Raw genomic sequence first — 19,872 nt, forward strand, 5'->3', positions numbered from 1 at the left:
CCTGTTTGTGTCTTCAAAACTAAAGTAACACTCTTTAGAGAGAACATTGTTGTATTTTCTTCCTTTTATTTGGAGAGTTTAATTTATTTACATTTAATGTAATTACTGATAAGAAAGGACTTACTTCTACTATTTTGCTATTTTTTTCCTATGTGTCGTATCTTTTATGTTCCTCACCTCCTCAATTACTGACTTCTCTTGTATTAAATGTATAATGTCTGTCATATTCTTTTATTCATCTTGTTTTTTCATTTACTGTATATTTTGGGGGTTATTTTCTTGGTTGTTGCCTTGGGGATTACATCTTAATGTATGTCAATCTAGTTTCGATTAATACAAACAGTATACAAAAACTTTTATTTTTTTATTGAAGTATAGTTGATGTACAATATTATGTAAGTTGCTGTTCTTCAGTTGCTATGTCGTGCCTGACTCTGACCTCATGGACTGCAGCATGCCAGGCTCCTCTGTCCTCCAGCATCTCCCACAGTTTGCTCAAATTCTTGTCCATTGAGTTGGTGATGCTCATATAACTTATTATGTACGTTAAAGGTATGCAATATAGTCATTCACAATTTTGAAAGGTTTTTCTCTATTTACAGTTATAAAATATTGGCTATATTCCCCATGTTGTACAATATATTCTTGAGCCTGTCTTACATCAAAGTTTACATCTCCCACCCCCCACTCCTATTTTACCCCTCTACACCCCCTACTGGTAACCCGTAGTTTATCCTCTATATATGTGAGTCTATTTCTTTTTGTTATACTTGCTAGTTTGTTGTATTTTTTAGATTCCACATATAAGTGATATCATACAGTGTTTGTCTTTCTCTGTCTGACTTATTTCACATAGCACAATGCCCTCCAAGTCCACCCATGCTGTTGCAGATTGCAAAATTTTTATTCTTTTTTATGGCTGAGTAGTATTCCATTGTATATATACACCACATCTTTACATTCATCTGTTGAGCAAAACCTTTTGTATTCTTCATCATCATTCACTACAGTTTTATACACTGTGTGCTCATCAATCAACACAGGTTTATCATTTTTATGATGTTATTTTTTAAATCAGATAAGAGAAAAAGAGAAGTTGCAAAGAAAAATGCATTGATACTCTCTTAAATATTTACCTATACCATTACTTTTACTGGTGTTCTTTATCTCTTCATGTGGATTTGAATCACTGTCTAATATCCTTTCACTTCAGCCTGAAGGACTCCTTTTAACATTTCTTATAGGGCAGGTCTGCTAGCAATTAACTGTCTCAGTTTTTGTTTATCTGAGAATCTGTTAAGTGCTCTATCACTTTGAAGAATAATTTTGCCAACTGTTGAATTTTGGGTTGACAGTTTTTCATGGAGCCCTTTGAATATGTTGTTGTGCTGCAGGCAAAATCGAGGCAGCGTGTGTGCACCAGACCCTCACCAGGGTCAGAGGTGTATACCCAGACAGGAGCTGGATTTGAAACAGATGAGAATGAAGCCAAGGTTGGGAGGAAAGAAGTGTTTGCCAGAGTGGGAGGGCCTCATCCAGCATTACCTTTGGGGTGAACTGTGAGTACTGTCAGTCATGGAAGCATGAAAATAGGCTGTAGAAAACTAGAGTCGTCGTCTGGAAGGATGGCCTATGGTTTCCAGTCTGAGACATCCAATGATTAGCTTGGTGGCATAACTGGGGAAATAAGGAAGAAAACGCCATCTGTGAGAGAACAGACAATTGGGAGATCATGTCATCTGTGCTAAGTTAGGAAAACTAGGAAGTGAGAGAGGAGAGGCATGTGAAAACAGGGGCTGAGAGGCATGATATGGACATCAGTTAGAATTCTGTGCGTTGCAAGTCACAGAAAGACAACCTAAGCCAGCTAAAGCCAGAAAAAGGAATTTATTCAAAATGTATCAGAGACTTACAAAATCCTTTGGAAGCTGGAGAACCAGGCTTGGAAAAGAACCCCAAATGATGGTGGCTCCAGGGAGCCTAAAAATGAAGAGCACTGGATCGTTTTCTTACAAGGATGGCGTGGTCGGGACATCTTCGTGGGGTGCCTCCACCATATTAGAAGGCAGCAGGCTCACAGCAGGATGTCGTCACTGCTCCCCGTGCTGAGAAGTCCCTTTACCCATCTCTCAGTCTTTTCGTGATATGCTTAAGGTTAGACCAGACCCAGGCAGGACCATCTGATGGGCTGAGCCTACATCACATGGCCACAGCCAGCTGCCTACAGGGCCAGAGCAGACCAAAGAGGGAGGTGGGGCGCGGGGAGGGACAGGGCAGGCGAGAGGGAGTCACTCCAAAACAGGAAGACCTGAGTGTGTTTGTCAGTTTAGAGAAGAGAGCCAATGAGAGGAGGAGGGATTAATGATGCAAAAGGAGGGGAAATGTTTGGAGGAGCAGATGAAGGTTGTGTGCCCAGGGGGAGGGGCTGGTCAAGCACAGGAGGAATCTGGACTTTGTGGAAGGATGTGAGTTGGGAGAGAAGGCGCCTGGGAAATTTCCATTCTTTCCATCTGTTCCAATCCCTGCCATTCCACAGCAAGCAGGTGTTCTCACGAGGGAGAAGACTTGTTTTTCAATAATGCAAAACTGACTCGAGTGGTGATTCATCATTTTCTTTGGGGGAGGGGAAATCATTTCAGACCTGCTTCCTTGTTGGACCTGAGTGAGGACAGAGGCTGCCATTAGAACCTGGGCTGGCTGAGGCTAGTGGGAAGCCCACCTCTGGGTCCCCCACCCTCTGCTGGAGGGGAAGGGGGACAGCTCCTCAGAGCCTCAGTACCTCATGTTCCCAGGACACAGAAACCCACTAACGAAGTATCATTTCCTTCTTTCCTCTCAGCCTCTGACTACCAGAAGCAGGAACTCAGCAGGGGGACCCTGCCTGGCCCAAGGTGTCAGGCCCAGTGGGCTGCGGTCCCTCCTGCCACTTCCGACAGTGCCCCTAGGGGACCACCTGCTCCCGGCAGGGCCTGTCCCACTGTTGGCTCTACACAGCCTCTAATGGAAGCTTTTTGCCCTTGTGAGGAAACCACGGTGAGATGTCGCAGCCGAATAAAACTTTATCTGAAAGCTGCCTAGCTAAATGGAGCAGAAAGTCTTAGGTGAGTAGAATTAGTTTTAACCCAGTTTTTACAGAGGCCGAAAAATGAGGCCTGCCAGGTTCATCGCACCCCATCAGGTACACACAGCTGAGCTATTCAACAGCCTCTTCAAGAAAAGACTTGCTCCCCCAGCTGCAAGGAGTGGGGTCAGCTGACACCACCAGCTGTTGGCTCTTTTAAGGTCAACCTCAGTTTTTGAGCCAACTTTATGTTCTTCTTGGGTGGCTCCCAGCCAACGACTGCGCAAGGCAGTGGTAGCCAAGGTCATACTCCTTTTTGAGAAGGCCCCCAGCCAGTGACAGTAGTACATGGGCAGAATCACCTCCACCCAAAGCTAGACCACTCTTCTGGGCCATCTGCCTCAGAGCCCCAGGTGGGCTGGCAGAAACTGTCAGGTATGCACATGGCTCAGACCCACCTCTCCCTCCCCACTCCTGCCTCCTCCCCTTTGCTGAACAAGTGTTCATCCCTCATAAAACTCTCATCTCTGCATCTTCCACTGGAGAACCCAGCGGATGTACCACTCACCCATCCTCTCAGCACTAAGCCCCCCTGCACATCAGCTGTCTGGCCTCTAGCTGCTACAAAGAGAAAGGTGATGGGTGACCCGTGGTACTATAGGAGTTCAAACCAAAGGTTATGTTCTCTGAACCAGCTCATTTAGTTACCCCTAAGCCACCTTTCCCCCTAATCCAGGGCTGCAGGACTCAAGGAAACATGCCTGAGACTATGGGTCACAAGTAAGGGACTTTCCAAGCAAAGCCTCTATATTCTGGTCTGAATGCTCTTACTGGCCCAGTGTGCCTGGTGATTTTCCAATGTCCAACCCTGGATTCTGCCTCTTTGTCCTTCTGACTTTCTGCCTAGGATCCCAGGATACCAAAGACTCAGAAAAGTAAGAGTCCAGGGCTCTAGACCCATTCTGATGGGCCTGGGCTGTATATGAGAGAGTGTACCATAGACTATGGTAAGTGGACAAGACTGAAATTAAAAGCCAAGCTACACATCTGGAGGAGGCACTGGGCCAAAGGACAGAGACAGACTTCAGGCCAAAGTCAACAGGACTAAGGCCAGGAACAGTGGGCCAAGAGAGAAGCCCTGCCTTCTTCCCTTGGGGACATAGCAACTTGCAGAACCCAAGTACCCAAACGTGAAGGTAAGGCCAGCAAGTTAAGGCCACCAGTGTAGGAAAAGGTTCACCTCCGATGAATCCCTCACAATTTTGTGATTAAAAAATCTAGGGAAAAAAATCTGGAAAGAATATCTTAAAGACAGCATACTACAAGTTTCATTTGTAGTTTACATTTAAATTCTAGGTTATAATATTTAAATTATGGGTAATTGTTGTCCAGTTGCTCAGTCATGTCTGACCCCTTGCGACCCCATGGACTACAACACACCAGGCTTTCCTGTCCATTACCAACTCCTGGAGCTTGCTCAAACTCATGTCCATCGAGTCGGTGATGCCATGGTCCAACCATTTCATCCCCTGTCATCCCCTTCTCCTCCTGCCTTCAATCTTTCCCAACATCAGGGTTTTTTCTAATGAGTCAGCTCTTCCCATCAGGTGGCCAAAGTATTGGATCTTCAGCTTCAGCATCAGTCCTTCCAATGAATATTCAGAGTTGATTTCCTTTAGGATTGACTGGTTTGATCTTCTTGTAGTCCTAGGGACTCTCAAGAGTCTTCTCCGATACCGCAGTTCAAAAGCATCAGTTCTTCAGTGCTCAGCCTTCTTTATGATCCAACTCTTAACATCCATACATGACTACTGGAAAAACCATAGCTTTGACTAGATGGACCTTTGTTGGCAAAGTAATGTCTCTGCTTTTTAATTAACTGTCTAGGTTTGTCATAGCTTTTCTTCCAAGGAGCAAGCATCTTTTAAATTCATGACTGCATCAAAATCTACACTGATTTTGGAATCCAAGAAAGAAAAGTCTGTCACTGTTTCCACTGTTTCCCCATCTATTTGTCATGACGTGATGGTACTGGATGCCATAATCTTCGTTTTTTAAATGTTGAGTTTTAAGCCATCTTTTTCACCCTCCTCTTTCACCTTCGTCAAGAGGCTCTTTAATTTCTCTTCGCTTTCTGCCAGGAGGGTGGTGTCATCTGCGTATCTGAGGTTATTGGTATTTCCCCTGGCAATCTTGATTCCAGCTTGTGGATTGATTGAGTCCAGCGTTTCTCGTGATGTACTCTGCATATAAGTTAAATAACTAGGGTGACAATATACAGCCTTGATGTACTCCTTTCCCAATTTGGAACCAGTCTGTTGTTCCGTGTCAGGTTCTAACTGTTGCTTCTTGACCTGCATACAGGTTTCTCAGAAGGCAGGTAAGGTGGCCTCGTATTCCCGACTCTAAGAATTTTCCACAGCTTGTTGTGATCCGCATAGTCAAAGGCTTTAGTGCAGTCAATGAAGCAGAAATAGATATTTTTTCTGAAATTCTCTTGCTTTTTTTATGATCCAACAGATGTTAGCAATTTTATGGGTAATAAATATGAGAATTTAAATTTTATATATATAAATTATGGGTAAGGGCTTAATGGGGTCTGGCACGAGAACTTTTAGAAGGTTCATGTGGCCTCAGGTAGGGGTGATAAGGGAGATATAAGAGGTTCAGAACTCTAGGGATGAGGCTTTGATAGGCAGGTAATATTGAAACAGGGTCCAAAAGGATGCATCAAAATCTAGGAGGTGAAGATGGTTCTGGTTGACAATGGGGACTGGGATCACTCAGTCATTTAGGGACCCAGACTATGGGCCTCTTCCCTCTTTTACATGAGGCTTCTAAGGTGGCCCCAGAAAAAGGAGACAAACATGGAGAAATGTTGAGGGGAGGAGTTTTGTGGGCCAGACATCAAACTGGCCACAACTCATCTGCTCATGAACAATGACTGGAGCCCAGTCACACCAAACTGCAAGGTAGCTGGGAAATCTGGAGCATCTGGGTGTGCCCAGGAGAAAGGGGAGAACAGTTTGGGTGGAGAGAAAGCACCCTCTGCCCACAGTGCGGAGTCAACAGTGACTGGGGCATTCAGAGCAAACCTGGTAGGGAATGATCAGAGCTGTACTAGCAAACGTCTAACAACTGGCTCTCTGGAAGGAAAAAAAATGTAAGCCCTGATTTTGTCAAATAGTAATCAATATTGAGGCTGCAAAGAACAAAGAACTTTATTTGGGGATCTTATGAATTGCAATTTGAGCAACACATATTCCAAAGAGTATTTCAGGGAAGAGCAAAAACAGGAGCTTATAAAGGCAAAAGCCATGAAGCTATGTTCTGACACTGAAAAAGAAATATTTATCCTTGAGAAATAGACTGTCATGAATTATAAGAGGGTAAGGGTCTGATATGTATCTTGAGTTTATAGCAGGTGTTCTGGATGTCTTCTTTAGAACAATATGTAGCATTTGCTGATTTTCTTGGCATAAATACTCCCACCACCATTAGCTTCTAACTACCAGCATACCATCATGATCGGTGAACAAGGAGTTGGGAAGAGATGTGTAGTAGCAGCTCAGTATGTAGTTGAATTAGAATTCTTCAGAGAAACAGAACCAATAGAAGATACATATATATAATACACAGAGAAGGCAATGGCACCCCACTCCAGTACTCTTGCCTGGAAAATCCCATGGACGGAGGAGCCTGGTAGGCTACAGTCCATGGGGTCGCTAAGAGTCGGACACGACTGAGCGACTTCACTTTCACTTTTCCCTTTCATGCACTGGAGAAAGAAATGGCAACCCACTCCAGTATTCTTGCCTGGAGAATCCTAGGGACGGCGGAGCCTGGTGAGCTGCCGTCTATGGGGTCGCACAGAGTCGGACACGACTGAAGCGACTTAGCATAGCATAGCATATATAATACATACATACCTCAAGGACATATGAAGTGTTTGATTATATGTATATACAGTGATCTTCCTCAACTTACAATGGCGTTACGTCCCAATAAACCCATCGTTAAGTAAAAAAATGCATTCGATGCACCTAACCTACCGCATATCATGGCTTAGCCTAGCCTATCTTATACATGCTCAGAACATTTACATTAGCCTACAGTTGGGCAAAAATCATCTAATACAAATTCTGTTTTATAATAAATAGTTGAATATCTCATGTAATTTATTGAATACTGTACTGAAAGTGAAAAAACAGAATGGTTATATGGGTCTAGAATGCCTGTAAGTGTATCTATTCTAAGTTCCTGGCCATGATCACCTGGCTGACTGGGAGCTGCAACTAGCTGCCACTGCCCAGCATCATGAGAGAGTACCATCTGGTGTGTGGTTAGCCCAGGAAAAGATGAAATTCAAAAATTCTAAGTACAGTTTTCTACTGAAAGCATATTGCTTTCACACTATCACAAAATCTAAAAATTGTAAGTTGAACCATCTTAAGTCAGGGACTGTCTGTATATATCAAAAGATTTATAATGAGGAATTGGCCCACACAGTTATGGAGGCTAAGTTCCAAGATCTGTAGTTGGTAAGCTGGAGACACAGGAGACCCGAAGTAGTTCTAGTTCGAAGGCAGGAAAAATACCAGTGTCGCAGCTCGAGGCCTTCAGGCCAGAAGAGTTCCCTTCTACTCATGGGAGAGTCAGCCTTTCTTTTCTTCTTGGGCCCCCAACTGACTGGATGAGTCCAGCCACCTCCAAAAGGGCAATGTGCTTTATTTCATCTACAGATTCAAATGTTAGTTTTGTCCAGAAATATCCTCACAGACACACCCAGAATAATATGTGACCAAATGTCTGGGCAGTCTGTGGCCCAGTCAAGATGACATAAAAATCAGCCATCACAATAATATTTTCATCATACAGATAGGATAGAGAGAAATAATCCTAAGAATGGAAGTTGTTCAACAATAGGGAAATATTGTCAGTAGTTAGAAAGTCATGTCTATTGAGTATGTATTACCTTTGTGTTTAAAATAGTTTATTTAATTGTAACTTCAATTCATAATATAATTTCTAATGATGTCTGTGTTAAAATTACAAAATTCCTAAAAATTCAGCAATCACCTCTTAGGGCTATTGGGACCAACTGGCTAGTCCAGCACACCCACCCAGGATGGACAGATGTGGTATGCTAGGGAGATGGAGCTTCGGCCGCCTGGCAACAGAGACTGAGAGTGCCATAAACTGGGAGTCTGGGGACACTGGGTACTGGTGACCACTGAGCAGGCATCTCAGACTCAGGGCTTTCCTATCGATATGACGTCTTGGTATAAATTAGAGAAAGGCTTGTCCTTGTCTCCATGCTAGAACACACGACTTTGCCAGCAGATCCCAAACCCAGTCCTACTCCCCCTTCTATTGATACTTTTGTGCAGTGTACAGCTTATATAGCAGTACCTATAGCTCTGTGTGGAATGGAGCTGTCTCATGTTAAGCCTTGAGATAGAGGCCCGTTTCCACTTTCTAACTGAGAAACTGATTGATAAATGAACCCTTCCCTCAGAAGAAGCCTCCCTGAGGCAAGAGCAGGCAAAGACTGTTTCTGGTGGCTTTGGGCTCACGGATATGCAATTATCTAATAAAGCAGTGGTTCTCAACCCTGGCCACACATTAAATAATCGGAGGAGCTTTTACACCTCCCAAAGACCAGTGTCCACACCAGATGAATTAAACCGGAACTGATGGGGTGAAACACAGAAACTAGTTTTCAGAATGCCCCAATACACAGCTAAGGCTGAAAACCAGTGACTTGGAGCTATCCTGGCTCTGGGCCAATGATGTTGGTGGGTGATCATCTCACCAAGAGGTGTACATTTCTGCCGAAGGCTTCTGGACAGTTCTGCCCTCCCAATGCTTTCCACTCGCCTTGCAGTGCCCAGAGGTTCCTGACCCAGAGGAGCCCCTTAGAAAATGAAAAAATGATGCAGGACAGGGAACCAGCAAAGGGAGAAGCAAGGACCACTGTCAGGAGGTACAGTGCTGTAAGGACAGTGGGTAAGGGGGTAGTCTCTCTGTCTCTACTCCTAATTGAGGCCTGTATTTCTCCTTGGCCTCGGATTACTGCCTGTGTAAGAGGAGTGGAGCAGTCCCTTCAAATAAAAACTTACTCAGGAGGCCCTGCTCTTGTCCTCACCTCACCCCTTCTCCCAGTGGTCTCAAAGGGAACTGGAGGGCTCCCAGGGTCCTGCAGTGTAAGATTTGTAAACTTCAGGAAGGAGAGGGTGCTAATGTCCCTTCCAGCTGGAACACATGGATCCCTTCATCCCAAGAAGTACTGGGAGTGTGGTCTGAGGACAGAGAGGAAGGAGCTACCTAGCCCCTGTCCCACACCCGCCCCCCACCACCAGCATTCTCTGGTGCAGAGTTCAGATTATCTCTGCCATTTTCCCAGCTTTGCTTCCGGGCTTGAGCTTAGAGCCTCTGTGGTTTTGCCCAATTCCAACGCAGATCCCCAGAAAAGCAGGCGGGTAAGCTCAGCGGCTAAATATCATCCAGGGAAAGAGCTGCACAGAAAAACTGCCTGGGAGTAACTTCGTAACCAAAACAAGTGTGAGTGGACCCAAACTAAGCCTTTGGGGCATTTTTCCTGCCTCTGGTTTGGAGGAAGTGGTCCAGGCTGCATTACTCACAGGCTTTAGTGATTGCTCAAGAAGTTGTCACTGGCCATGGGACCTCCCTCTGTGACACTGATGTCAACCTGAGATTTTCCAGCTCTGTATCTTTCCCTCTCCTGCTAGATGGTCTCTGTCCCACCCTGATCTGACCTTTTCCTGGCCCCAAAGAAACAGGAGGGCAAGTCTGGCATTCAGTGGCATTTCTCAAATCAATCCATCAAGCCAATATTCCTCATGAGGTTCCTGGCCTGAGTCCTACCAGAGGCTCAGGGCTTATTGTCCAGGAGGGGCACTGGGCAGTCCGTGGCATACAGATAAGAGCCCTGAGGAAGTGTGTGTTGGCTCCCCTTCTGGAGGTAGAATCAAGACAGTTTGGGAGACTTGCTTAGAATGATCAGACTTGTGTGACAGGAAACACACCCCAGAGAAAAGGAACTGGGAGCACACAGGAGCAGGGACTATGCATGCATATGGTTGTGTGTAGCATTACAGGAGAGGTCACAGAGGAAGTATGGGCCAGTACCATGAAAGGCCTTGGATATCATAGCAAACTTACTTATGCTTATTCATCCCTTCTGAGGAGCATCTGAGAGTCAGAGTAAGTGACTAGATGCTGAGTAAGACAGCTCTGTCTCTAGGGATACTGTCTCTCCCTTCACCCTGGGGACTTGACTTGCCACATCCTGGTGAGTCCTTAACCTCTCCCATCCTTCCCTCCTCTCCACAGACCATATCCTGTCCTCTCCCGCATGGACTACTGCAGTGGGCTCCCAGTGGACCCCCCAGCCTCAGGATCCTCTTCCTTTCCAGCTGCTAAAGATTACACGTCAGTCCACCATTTGGGGATCAGTGGACATAGGGGCACTATGAGAATTAGGGTAGGAGCATGGTCAATCAAAGCAGAGGGAACCTTGTTCAAATCCCTCATCTTCTACCTATGAAGAGGATATCACACAATACTCAGGCCCAAAGAACCCAGCCCAAATGCCTAACAGGACATCTGGGGGGATTTTAGGGGCACAAAGGCTGGTCCTTACCATCCAGCAAATTCATCGAGGGCTCTCAAGCCAGGAACATTCACGAGAAATGATTGGAATCAGGGTACTTAGACTGGCATCACAGAAAGGCATGAGCTGTAGAGACAGTGTCGGTTCAGGCCCCGGGGCCCTGATAGGACTGTGTAACTCTGGGCAAGATACATAACATTTCTGTGCCTTATTTTTTCATCTGAAGAACCATGACAAAGGCTTCCCTGCCTCAGGGAATCTGAGAATTGAAACAGATGCAGAATATAAAGCCCCAACCTCAAGGACACATAGTAGGTGCCTACTAAACAACAACAATTACTGTGATTACATTTCTTGGGAAATTTTTAGGATCTTGAGCCTGAACCTTCCCAAAGCTCCACTACACACTGTTTAGAATTCTGCCAGTATTAAACAGAAACATGGCAGTTGGCAGAGATTCACTGCTCAGTGAACAGTCTTTAGTAAGATCTGGAATATCCCCTGGAGAAGGAAATGGCGACCCACTCCAGTCTTCTTGCCTGAAGAATCCCATGGACAGAGGAGCCTGGCAGGCTGCAGTCCATGGGGTCGCAAAGAGTCAGACATGACTGAAGAGACTTAACACTAATTACTTACTATATGTGGGCCCTAACCTAAGTGTTTCACAGGATTCTTACTCCTTTCACCCTATTTAAGTAGAAAAAAAGTTAACATCTCTAACGGGCTTTGCTGGGTGAGTCCCCTGGGACTCTGAATATACCAAGGCTGTATCTCTTTTTAAGACACACCTGTCTTTCCACAGTTGGAACTGTGACCTCATAGACAGCCTCCTGGTCCCTCTTGGCAGGAAGCATGGGGCAGAGCAGGTCCCCAAGGACAGACCGCTCCCCCACCCCCGGCCTTGGCAGTGCCTGCAGACCGGAGACCCAGGGCGGCCAGAGTCCGAGCATTTCCTGCGGCCTCTTGGAATCTCTAGCCGGTGGCACGCGCTTCGACGAGCCCTCCCCACGCAGAGGGCGGATAGGATCCCGGAGCCCGCCCGCCCTCCGGGGCCGTCGGTCCAGCTGGGACCGCGCTCTCCGCCTGGCTCCTCCCGCCCCGCCCTCCCCGCGCCTCCGCCCGGACTGCTGCGCCCGCTCCGCTCGCGGATGGGCAGTGCCGCGTGCTCCCTGACCAGGCGGAGGGACAGCCAGGCCGCCCCGCCCTGACCCAGTGATTGATCAGAAACGGTTACTGAGCCTCTTAATGGTTTACTTGGATGGGAATTAATTCTAAGATGGATAAATAATGCATTGAGGTTTACGTTGTCCAAGGCAAGCCGTCGGTCCGGAGCCGGGAGAGGCAGACGAGGGAGCCTCGCTGGTGACGCCAGCGGCCATGGGGGCTGGAGCGGGAAATGGGGGGCAACTGGGCGAAAGGAAGAGAAAAGGGCAGTGGATGACAGCATGATCAGCCCAGCGATCCCGTCCAGGTGGCGGCAGGAAGATGCTGAACCCGAAGATCAGGCAAGCCAGGAGGGGTAAGTCCGACTTCCTGTGGCCGATCTGGGCACAGTGTGGTGAGTCTGCTGGCAGATGGGCGCGGATACTCGCTGGCTGCATGCTGCGGTCACATGGGGCGGGCGTTCTGGAGGCATCTTGGTGACAGACAGCCCCTAATAGGGAGGCTCCTGGGGTCTGTGGGGGTCAGACCTGATACTGTCAGAGGGAGATGGCCAATTTAGTGCCCCGGTGGGTATGCAGGTTTCAGCCGACATTCCACGTTTTACCGAGTCCCTGACTTGCTCAAAGTGATGAGGTGACAACTTTGGAAAAACTTTATTTATTTATTTATTTATTCCTAAAAGGGAAATGCTGAATGCTCAAGATCTGCCCTAGCTGCCAAGGCAAAAGTAGCTGCCACTAGGAAGGGCAATGCCCTGACTTCTCCGGACAGCCAGGTCCCACCACAGCTGGGTTGCAGAAAGGAACTCCTCAGGCAGGCAGGCAGGCAGGCAGGGGCTCTGTCTGGGAGAACTCCCAGAAAGCAGCAGGGCCTGGAGTTGCTGGTGTTGGGGGAGCGGATCCAGAGATAAGTAAGGGATGCAGGTGAACCTTGCAGGGGCGATCCACAGCACTGGGCTAGCACCCCAGCCAGCTTGTGGCCCTGCAGAATGGACTGGGGCCTCAGGACAGGTCTTGGGGCTCAGAAAAGCATCTGCCTGGACAGCAGCTTCTTGGCCAGTGCAAGTGTCATTTTAGATGACGGCATCTGTGTTTTAAGAAAAATAGAATGTGTCTTTTCATGTGACCAGCGTTTGTGGAGGGCTGAACCTTCCTTGTGAGTAAGGAGCATGAGGAGAGTGGTTTGGAAGTGAGTGGAGCTTCTGCCCAGGGAACTTGGAACCAGTACTTGTCTCACCCAGTGTTTGTATATTGGAGGCAGGGATCCTCTGGGCTCTCGTGAGCTCACAGGCACACACCCATCTCATTAGCACACTGCAGGCATTTGGATAACTTTCCTGAGCAGGCTGGCCCTCTAGAACATAGTTAGAGCCATCAGGATCCCTCCATGGGATGCTTGGAATGGGTTGTCACCTGTGGGCCCCAGTGGGCAAAAGAGGGCTGTGCATGGCTCTGCTCAGGGATAGGGGTACAGCCTGGTAACAGTGCAACAGGTGGGCCAGGCCAGGCCCCCTAAGAGAGCTTGGGTCTCCTCTCCCATTCCTGGCTAGCATACTGGCCACACATGGCTATTGAGCACTTGACATGTGATTAATCCAAACTGAGAAAAACACGCAGAAGATTTTGATGACTTGGGGGAAAAAGAATGTGAAATATCTCAATGATTATTTTACATTGATCACTGATGAAGTGATAATACTTTGGATATATTGGGTTAAATAAAATATTGATTGGAATTTGGCCCACCTGTTTTTTCTTTTACTTGCTTTTCATGCTGCTCCTAGAACATTTATAATTACATATGTGGCTGACATTATGTTTCTGTTGGATGGGGCTGGTTTAGAAAAAAAAAAAACAGTGCTTTGCAAACGGCTCTCAGGAAGCCTGCCTTTGAGATCTCAGACTTCCTAGAAACATTTGTTCTGGGTCAGTGGTTCTCAACCAGGAGTTCTTTTGCCCTCTGGGGGACATTTGTTGATGTCTGGAGGCATTTTGGTTGTTCCAGCTAAGGGATGCTACTGGCATCTACTAGATATAGGCCCATCTAGTAGATAAGAGATGCTGCTGAGCATCCTGCAATGCAGAGGACAGCTCCCACAACAAAGAATTCTCCAACTCTAAATGTCAGTAGTGCTCAGACTGAGATACCAGATGATATTATCTTGTAGTGCATGTTAAAAGATAGAGTTTATGGTGCTATATATCAGACATTTATAAGATAACTGTTTACCCATAAAAATGGGCTTCCCTGGTGGCTCACCTGGTAAAAAATCCATCTGCAATGTAGGAGACCTGGGTTCAAACCTTGGGTTGGAAGGATCCCGTGGAGAAGGGAACAGCTACCCACTCCAGTATTCTGGTCTGGAGAATTCCATGGACTGTATAGTCCATGGGATCACAAAGAGTCAGACATGACTGAGCGACTTTCACTCACTACCCATAAAAATAAATACATGATCATAAACCATGATAAGAGCATATGCTACAAATGAAGCTTTCAGAGGAACCAAGTGGTGCCTGAGCTGTGAGCTGAAGAATGGTGGGGCTACCTAGGCAAGGATGGTGGAGGGAGGAGGCCACATTCCAGGCAGGGATCGGCATATGCCAGTGCTGGTGGTGGGAGGAGGGCTGTGCACAGGGTCAACAGGCTGGGGCTGGAGACCAGGTCAAGAGTCAGAGCACGCAGGGACATTTCTGGAGGAATACAGACCAAAATTATATATGCATGCCTCGAAGAAATGGGGCTCTGGTAGAAGGAAGACCTTCCCTCAAAATTCATCCCCCTTGGCATCTTTTAGGAGTTGGGCAGCCTTCATGTCATAAACCCTGCCAGCCTATAGGATACAAATCACAGCCTCTGAGATCCACACACTGCTTTGTCCAGGCTGCTCCAGGAGATACATATGCCAGACACACTTCCAGATTGCACCACTATCTGGTTACAAAGGGTTGATGGAAAAGACCTGGGGTCACTTTCTGGAATGGTTAAGAAAACCAGCCCAGGTCAACTGGGCTCAGAAGCCTCAGCTGCTCTGCAATAGGGGCTTCCCAGGAAACCTGCCCCAAGGTTATATTGGCTGTTAACTTCCTGGCAGGTCCCCATCCAGGCCAGCTCTGATATTGCTGCAAAGAGCGCCATCACCCTAAAAACGTCCTTGTGTCTCTTTCCCAGGAAGGAGGAGCTGTCAGGATTGAGAACCTCCCAGGAAAAACCCTACTATCACTTTGCTACTTGCTAAGTTACTTCAATCGTGTCCAACTCTGTGCAACCCTATGGACTGTATCCTACCAGGCTCCTCTGTCCATGGGATTCTCCAGACAAAAATACTGGGGTAGGTTGCCATGCCCTCCTCCAGGGGATCTTCCCAACCCAAGGATTGAACCCGGGTCTCTTATGTCTCCTGCACTGGCAGGCAGGTTCTTTACCACTAGTACCACCTGGTACTTACCCACATATAAAACTAAGTTTGTTCAATAATCGGAGCTCTATTTCCAAGAAGCAGTTAGAGGCAGGTGAGGCAGGTGTTGTACACACACAGAAGAGGACAATGATAATTCAAAAAAGTAGGGAGGCACCCAAACCAGCAGGAAATATCTCAAAAAGAGCCTGTAAATTCAAACAGTGTGCTTGCTTTTAAGTACATCATATAATTCAGTCTGATTCAGGAAAGTGGTCCAGATTGGTTGGTACCAGCTCACACTGGCCTTTAATACCATGATTCTAGCTTGCCGTTGCCTGCTTAGGACCAGCTCGGACTCACCCTAGCTTATCACGGCCTGTGGAAGCCAGATGAGGCCATTTGGACCTAGGTGCGGTTGGCTCTACCTTACTTAGCTCCTGCGTATCTCCTAGGGTCCTGTTCAGGGAGCCTTTCCTGATGCCATGCCTGGCAAGCTCTAACTCTGCTAAGATTTGTTGCCATATTTCCAGAGCGGGAATGGAAGAGATAGTCACCCCATCCCTGCCAGGTTCCCAGAAGAAAAACGAGATAGGCTCACTAAAAATCCATGAATTTATCACAGATGCAGTGGAGCAAGTTACAAATGCATGTGTTCTGTGACACTGTAAAAATTGCCTTTTTTTTTTAAGATAGATAACAGAAATATAAGATAGGCACCCTCTCTCCTGTGAGTTTTCCAGGGTGAGGGAAGGCAGCAGAGCCCCAGGCTGTACCCTCATGCCCACCACCAGACTCTGTGAGTGCTGTGCCCTCTGTGCACCCACCACTCACACAGCTCCCAGGAGGTGGTCAGAACAAAGCCGCAGAATACTTGACCCTGATGCTACCCCAACTCCCGGGGATTGCTCCTTTTCCTGAAATCTCACTGACATAGGGCCTGCTTCTTCAAAGATTTGTGTGTCCCCTATTTTGATTGAGGCCTCCTCTGTGCCCGTTAGCACTGCCCCAAATAAAGATTTATTGATTTGGTCTTGCCCTGTTTCACAAGGATAAGGTATGGGAGGCAGCCATGTCTTTTATCTCCCAAAGAGCTCTTGACTCTCCCTGTCTCACTCAGTCTCCTGTTACTATCCTCTCCCAGCCATCATCATTTCTAACCTGTGGCAGTAATACTCTGCCTCACCCCCACCCACTCCCATCCATTCTCCACTCCAAAGCCAGAGCCATCTCTCCAAATTTAAATCCACAGCGTACCCATCACCAGCCTCCTCCTCCAGCCCCAACTTACAGGAAGACTTCTCTTACAGTCCAGCCACTGGCCAAACCTCCAGCCTCCTCTCACTCTCCAAGCTCCAGCCACACTGGCCTTCTCATTCCTCAACGTGTTCCATGGGCCTCCTTCCACAGGGCCAGAGCACACCCTGTTTCCCCAGCTGGAATTCCTTTTTCTCTCTATCAGTCTATCTGTATTTCTCTGTCTCTCTCTCTCTCTGTCTCTCTCTCTCTCTCTCTCTTTCACACACACACACACACACACACACACACACACACACTTCTTAAGTCCTGTTCTCCCTCCAGTTCTCAGCTCAAGTGTTGCCAGCCAAGTGCTCCTGCAACCCCAGTCTAAACTGGATCCTCTGCTCCGGGCTCTCCTTTCCTTTGTAGCACTTACCTTGAGTTGTAGTTGTACACTCCTCAGTGTGACTATTTGGGGAATAACTGTAACCCCACTGGACTTTGCATTCCAGGAGAGCAGGGCCCATTTCTGTATTTAGATGTCAGTATACTCCAATGCCAGGCATCTGGTGGGTGCTCAATACATATATGGTGAATAAATGAATGTATGAATAGATGAGTGAGTGAGTGGATTAATAGCAGAGAAAGCATTAGCCTAGGAGGCTGAAGCACTGTCTCTGGACCTAAGTGGTCCAGGTCCTTAGGAAAGTCAGCCCTCCTTTGATTGATTTATATGTTGCAAATATTTTCCCAATTGTTGCTTGCCCTTAATTTTTATATCAAGGTCTTTTTTCCCAGATGTATGAATGTTTTTAATTATTATATCATCAACCTATCGATATTTCCTTTTAGAGTTTCTGCCTTTGTTTAAAATATTTCAAAATAAAATTGATGTTGCTGTTAAGGAGGCTCCTTCTTTTAAAGGAAATCATTAGCCTGATGAGCACAGCCCCAGCAGCTTGAGCCATCTTCCTTCGAAGGAGTATCAATGTCTTAGAAGCCTTGATGAATGTGCAGAGCCTGGTCAATACTTTGGGGATGGAGAGAGAAAGCTCTATGAGTGAGATGAAGTACTTTCACTGGCCTTATTTTTCTTGATTTTCCCTGAAGGAAACAAACCTACATTTGTTGTGTGCCTTCCGTGCTCCAGGTGTTTTTATTGTACTTATTTAATTCTCATGACTATACTATGATGAAGACCATTATTCCTGTTTTAACAGATGTGGAAGGAGCATTGTGGGTACCCTGCCAACAAGTGTTGGAATTCGTGTCTATCCATTGCTGAGGCATATGCCCACTCTCTAACCCAACACAGGGATTCACACTATCCAAACACCACTGCAGGTAGCCCTGCATGTCCCCAGGAGAGCTATAAATTCTTTGAGTAATGAAATGCGGTGTGATTTTTAAGAAGATTCCCACTGCCTATGAATACATGGAAAGTGGATTCAAACAACTGTTAGAATATTTAAGGTTGAATTATTGATATGTAGTAGAATAGTAAGCAAATTAAAAGGCAAGGCAATTATGAACTCCAGGGAAAACAAAAAGTGGTTCATGAAATATTATAGTATACTGCATAGCTCAACTGGGACTAGCAATTACATAGTACTAATAATGCAAATTCTGCATATTGATCAAACTAAAAATACACTGTAACTATACTGGGAGGATGGAGTGGGTGCTTACGTGTGATGAGGTGGAAGAGTGAAATAAATGAAATCCTCATCTTACATAGTTAGGAATCAATAGGTAGTATTTAAAATGGAAAAAAAATATCAAGAAATTATTTGGCACAAAAACAGACCATAAATCAATGGAGCAAAATAGAAAACCCAGAAATAAATCCATGCATGTGTGGTCAATTAATTTACAACAAATGAGCCAGTGATATACAATGGGCAGTATACTAGAAGGACAGTCTCCTCTATAAATGGTGTTGGGCAAACTGGACAGTCACAAGCAAAAGAATGAAACTGGACCCTTACCTTTCACCATACACAAAAACCAACTCAAAAGACTTGAACATTAAGACTTGAAAGCATAAAACTCCTAGAAGAAAACATATGAGGTAATCTCTTTGACATCAGTGGTGACAATCATTTTTCAGATTAGACACAAAAAGCAAAGGAAGCAAAAGCAAAAATAAACAAGTGGGGCTGCATCAAACTAAAAAGCTTCTGCATAGAAAAGGCAAAAATCCATAAAATGAAAAAGAAACCTACAGAATAGGAAAAAGTATCTGCAAATCATAGATCCAATAAGGGGCTAATATCCAAAATATACAAAGAACTCCTACAACTCAATAGCAAAAAAACCCCAACAGACTAAAACATGGGCAGAAGAACTGAATAGACATTTTTGCAAAGAATAAATAGAAATGTCCAAGAAGTACATGAAAAGATGCTCACAGCACTAATCATCAGGGAAATGCAAATCAAAAACCACGTTGAGATATCACCTCACAACCGTTAGAATGGCTATTATCCAAAGACAAGAGGTAACAATATTGGCAAGAATGTGAAGAAAAGGGACCTCTGGTATACTGAACGTAAACTGGTGCAGTCACTATGGAAAACAATATGGTGGTTCCTCAAAAAATTAAAAATAGAGCTACCATATGACCCAGCAATTCCATTTCTGGGTTTGTATCTAAAAGAAATGAAAATAGGATCTCAAGAGATATCTGCATTCCCTTGTGGTAGGATTTCCTTCTCTTTCCTCCTGCCTCTCCTCGCAGATACCAGCTGATGGGAAAACTGAGTTCTCCCCATGGAAGATGCCCAGAGTATATAACTAGCACTCTTAGACACTTAGGATCTAAGACACTACTAGATACTGGGCTCCAGGAGCTCCACACAGGACTTCTGTCCCCACAGAACTGAAGACTTGGCCATGAACTTCGTGTTTGCAGGTGGAAATAAATGATTTATTTGCAAGACAGGCCTGAGCAGGATTAGACCTAGGCTGGGAGGGCTGTGTTGGTCTCCCCTCAACCAAGACAGCCAGGGACCTGCCATGACTGCTGAAATCATCAACAGCTTCAATGATTACTTAACCAAGGGTGGAGAATGTATTGATCTAAGCTAATGGCCCATAGGCAGGCAGAAATGAAATTTATAATCAATACTGAATTACATCAACTCCACCGATCTCCAGCTCCTGGTAAATGGCTTGCTAATCTGAACAGGAGCAGAGGCAGCAAACCTAGGGCAGCTGCTCCTGGACAAGATCTGAAAGAGGGGAGACAGGCCTCCCAAGGCCTCAGCCTGCAGCAACGAGAGACAGTACTAACCCCCATTCATCCATTCAGTGCGTCTCTGTTTGCAGCACACTTTCAAAGTGTCATTTACTTCTTCCTCACCACAGTTTAGA

At 46.0% G+C, this 19,872-nt stretch overlaps 1 protein-coding gene across 7 annotated transcripts in view; it reads left to right on the top strand.

The window, feature by feature from the left end:
- Window positions 1–19,872, top strand: part of ARHGAP22 (Rho GTPase activating protein 22) — a 177,650-nt gene that overhangs the window by 26,683 nt on the left and 131,095 nt on the right. Inside the window, exon 1 of one of the 7 annotated variants that reach the window (XM_081561815.1) lies at window positions 11,534–12,216. The exons of 5 other annotated variants lie outside the window; for them this stretch is intronic. In XM_081561815.1, coding sequence (XP_081417941.1) covers window positions 12,183–12,216 — 34 coding nt within the window. In that variant the 5' untranslated portion in view covers window positions 11,534–12,182. Of the gene's footprint in view, window positions 1–11,533; window positions 12,217–19,872 lie in introns of those variants that run through there. One more of the 7 variants, XM_081561791.1, reaches the window with a different exon arrangement.

Source organism: Giraffa tippelskirchi, chromosome 2, assembly GCF_054371585.1.
Source record: "Giraffa tippelskirchi isolate mGirTip1 chromosome 2, T2T-mGirTip1v1.2.pri, whole genome shotgun sequence".
Taxonomy (NCBI): Eukaryota; Metazoa; Chordata; class Mammalia; order Artiodactyla; family Giraffidae; genus Giraffa; species Giraffa tippelskirchi.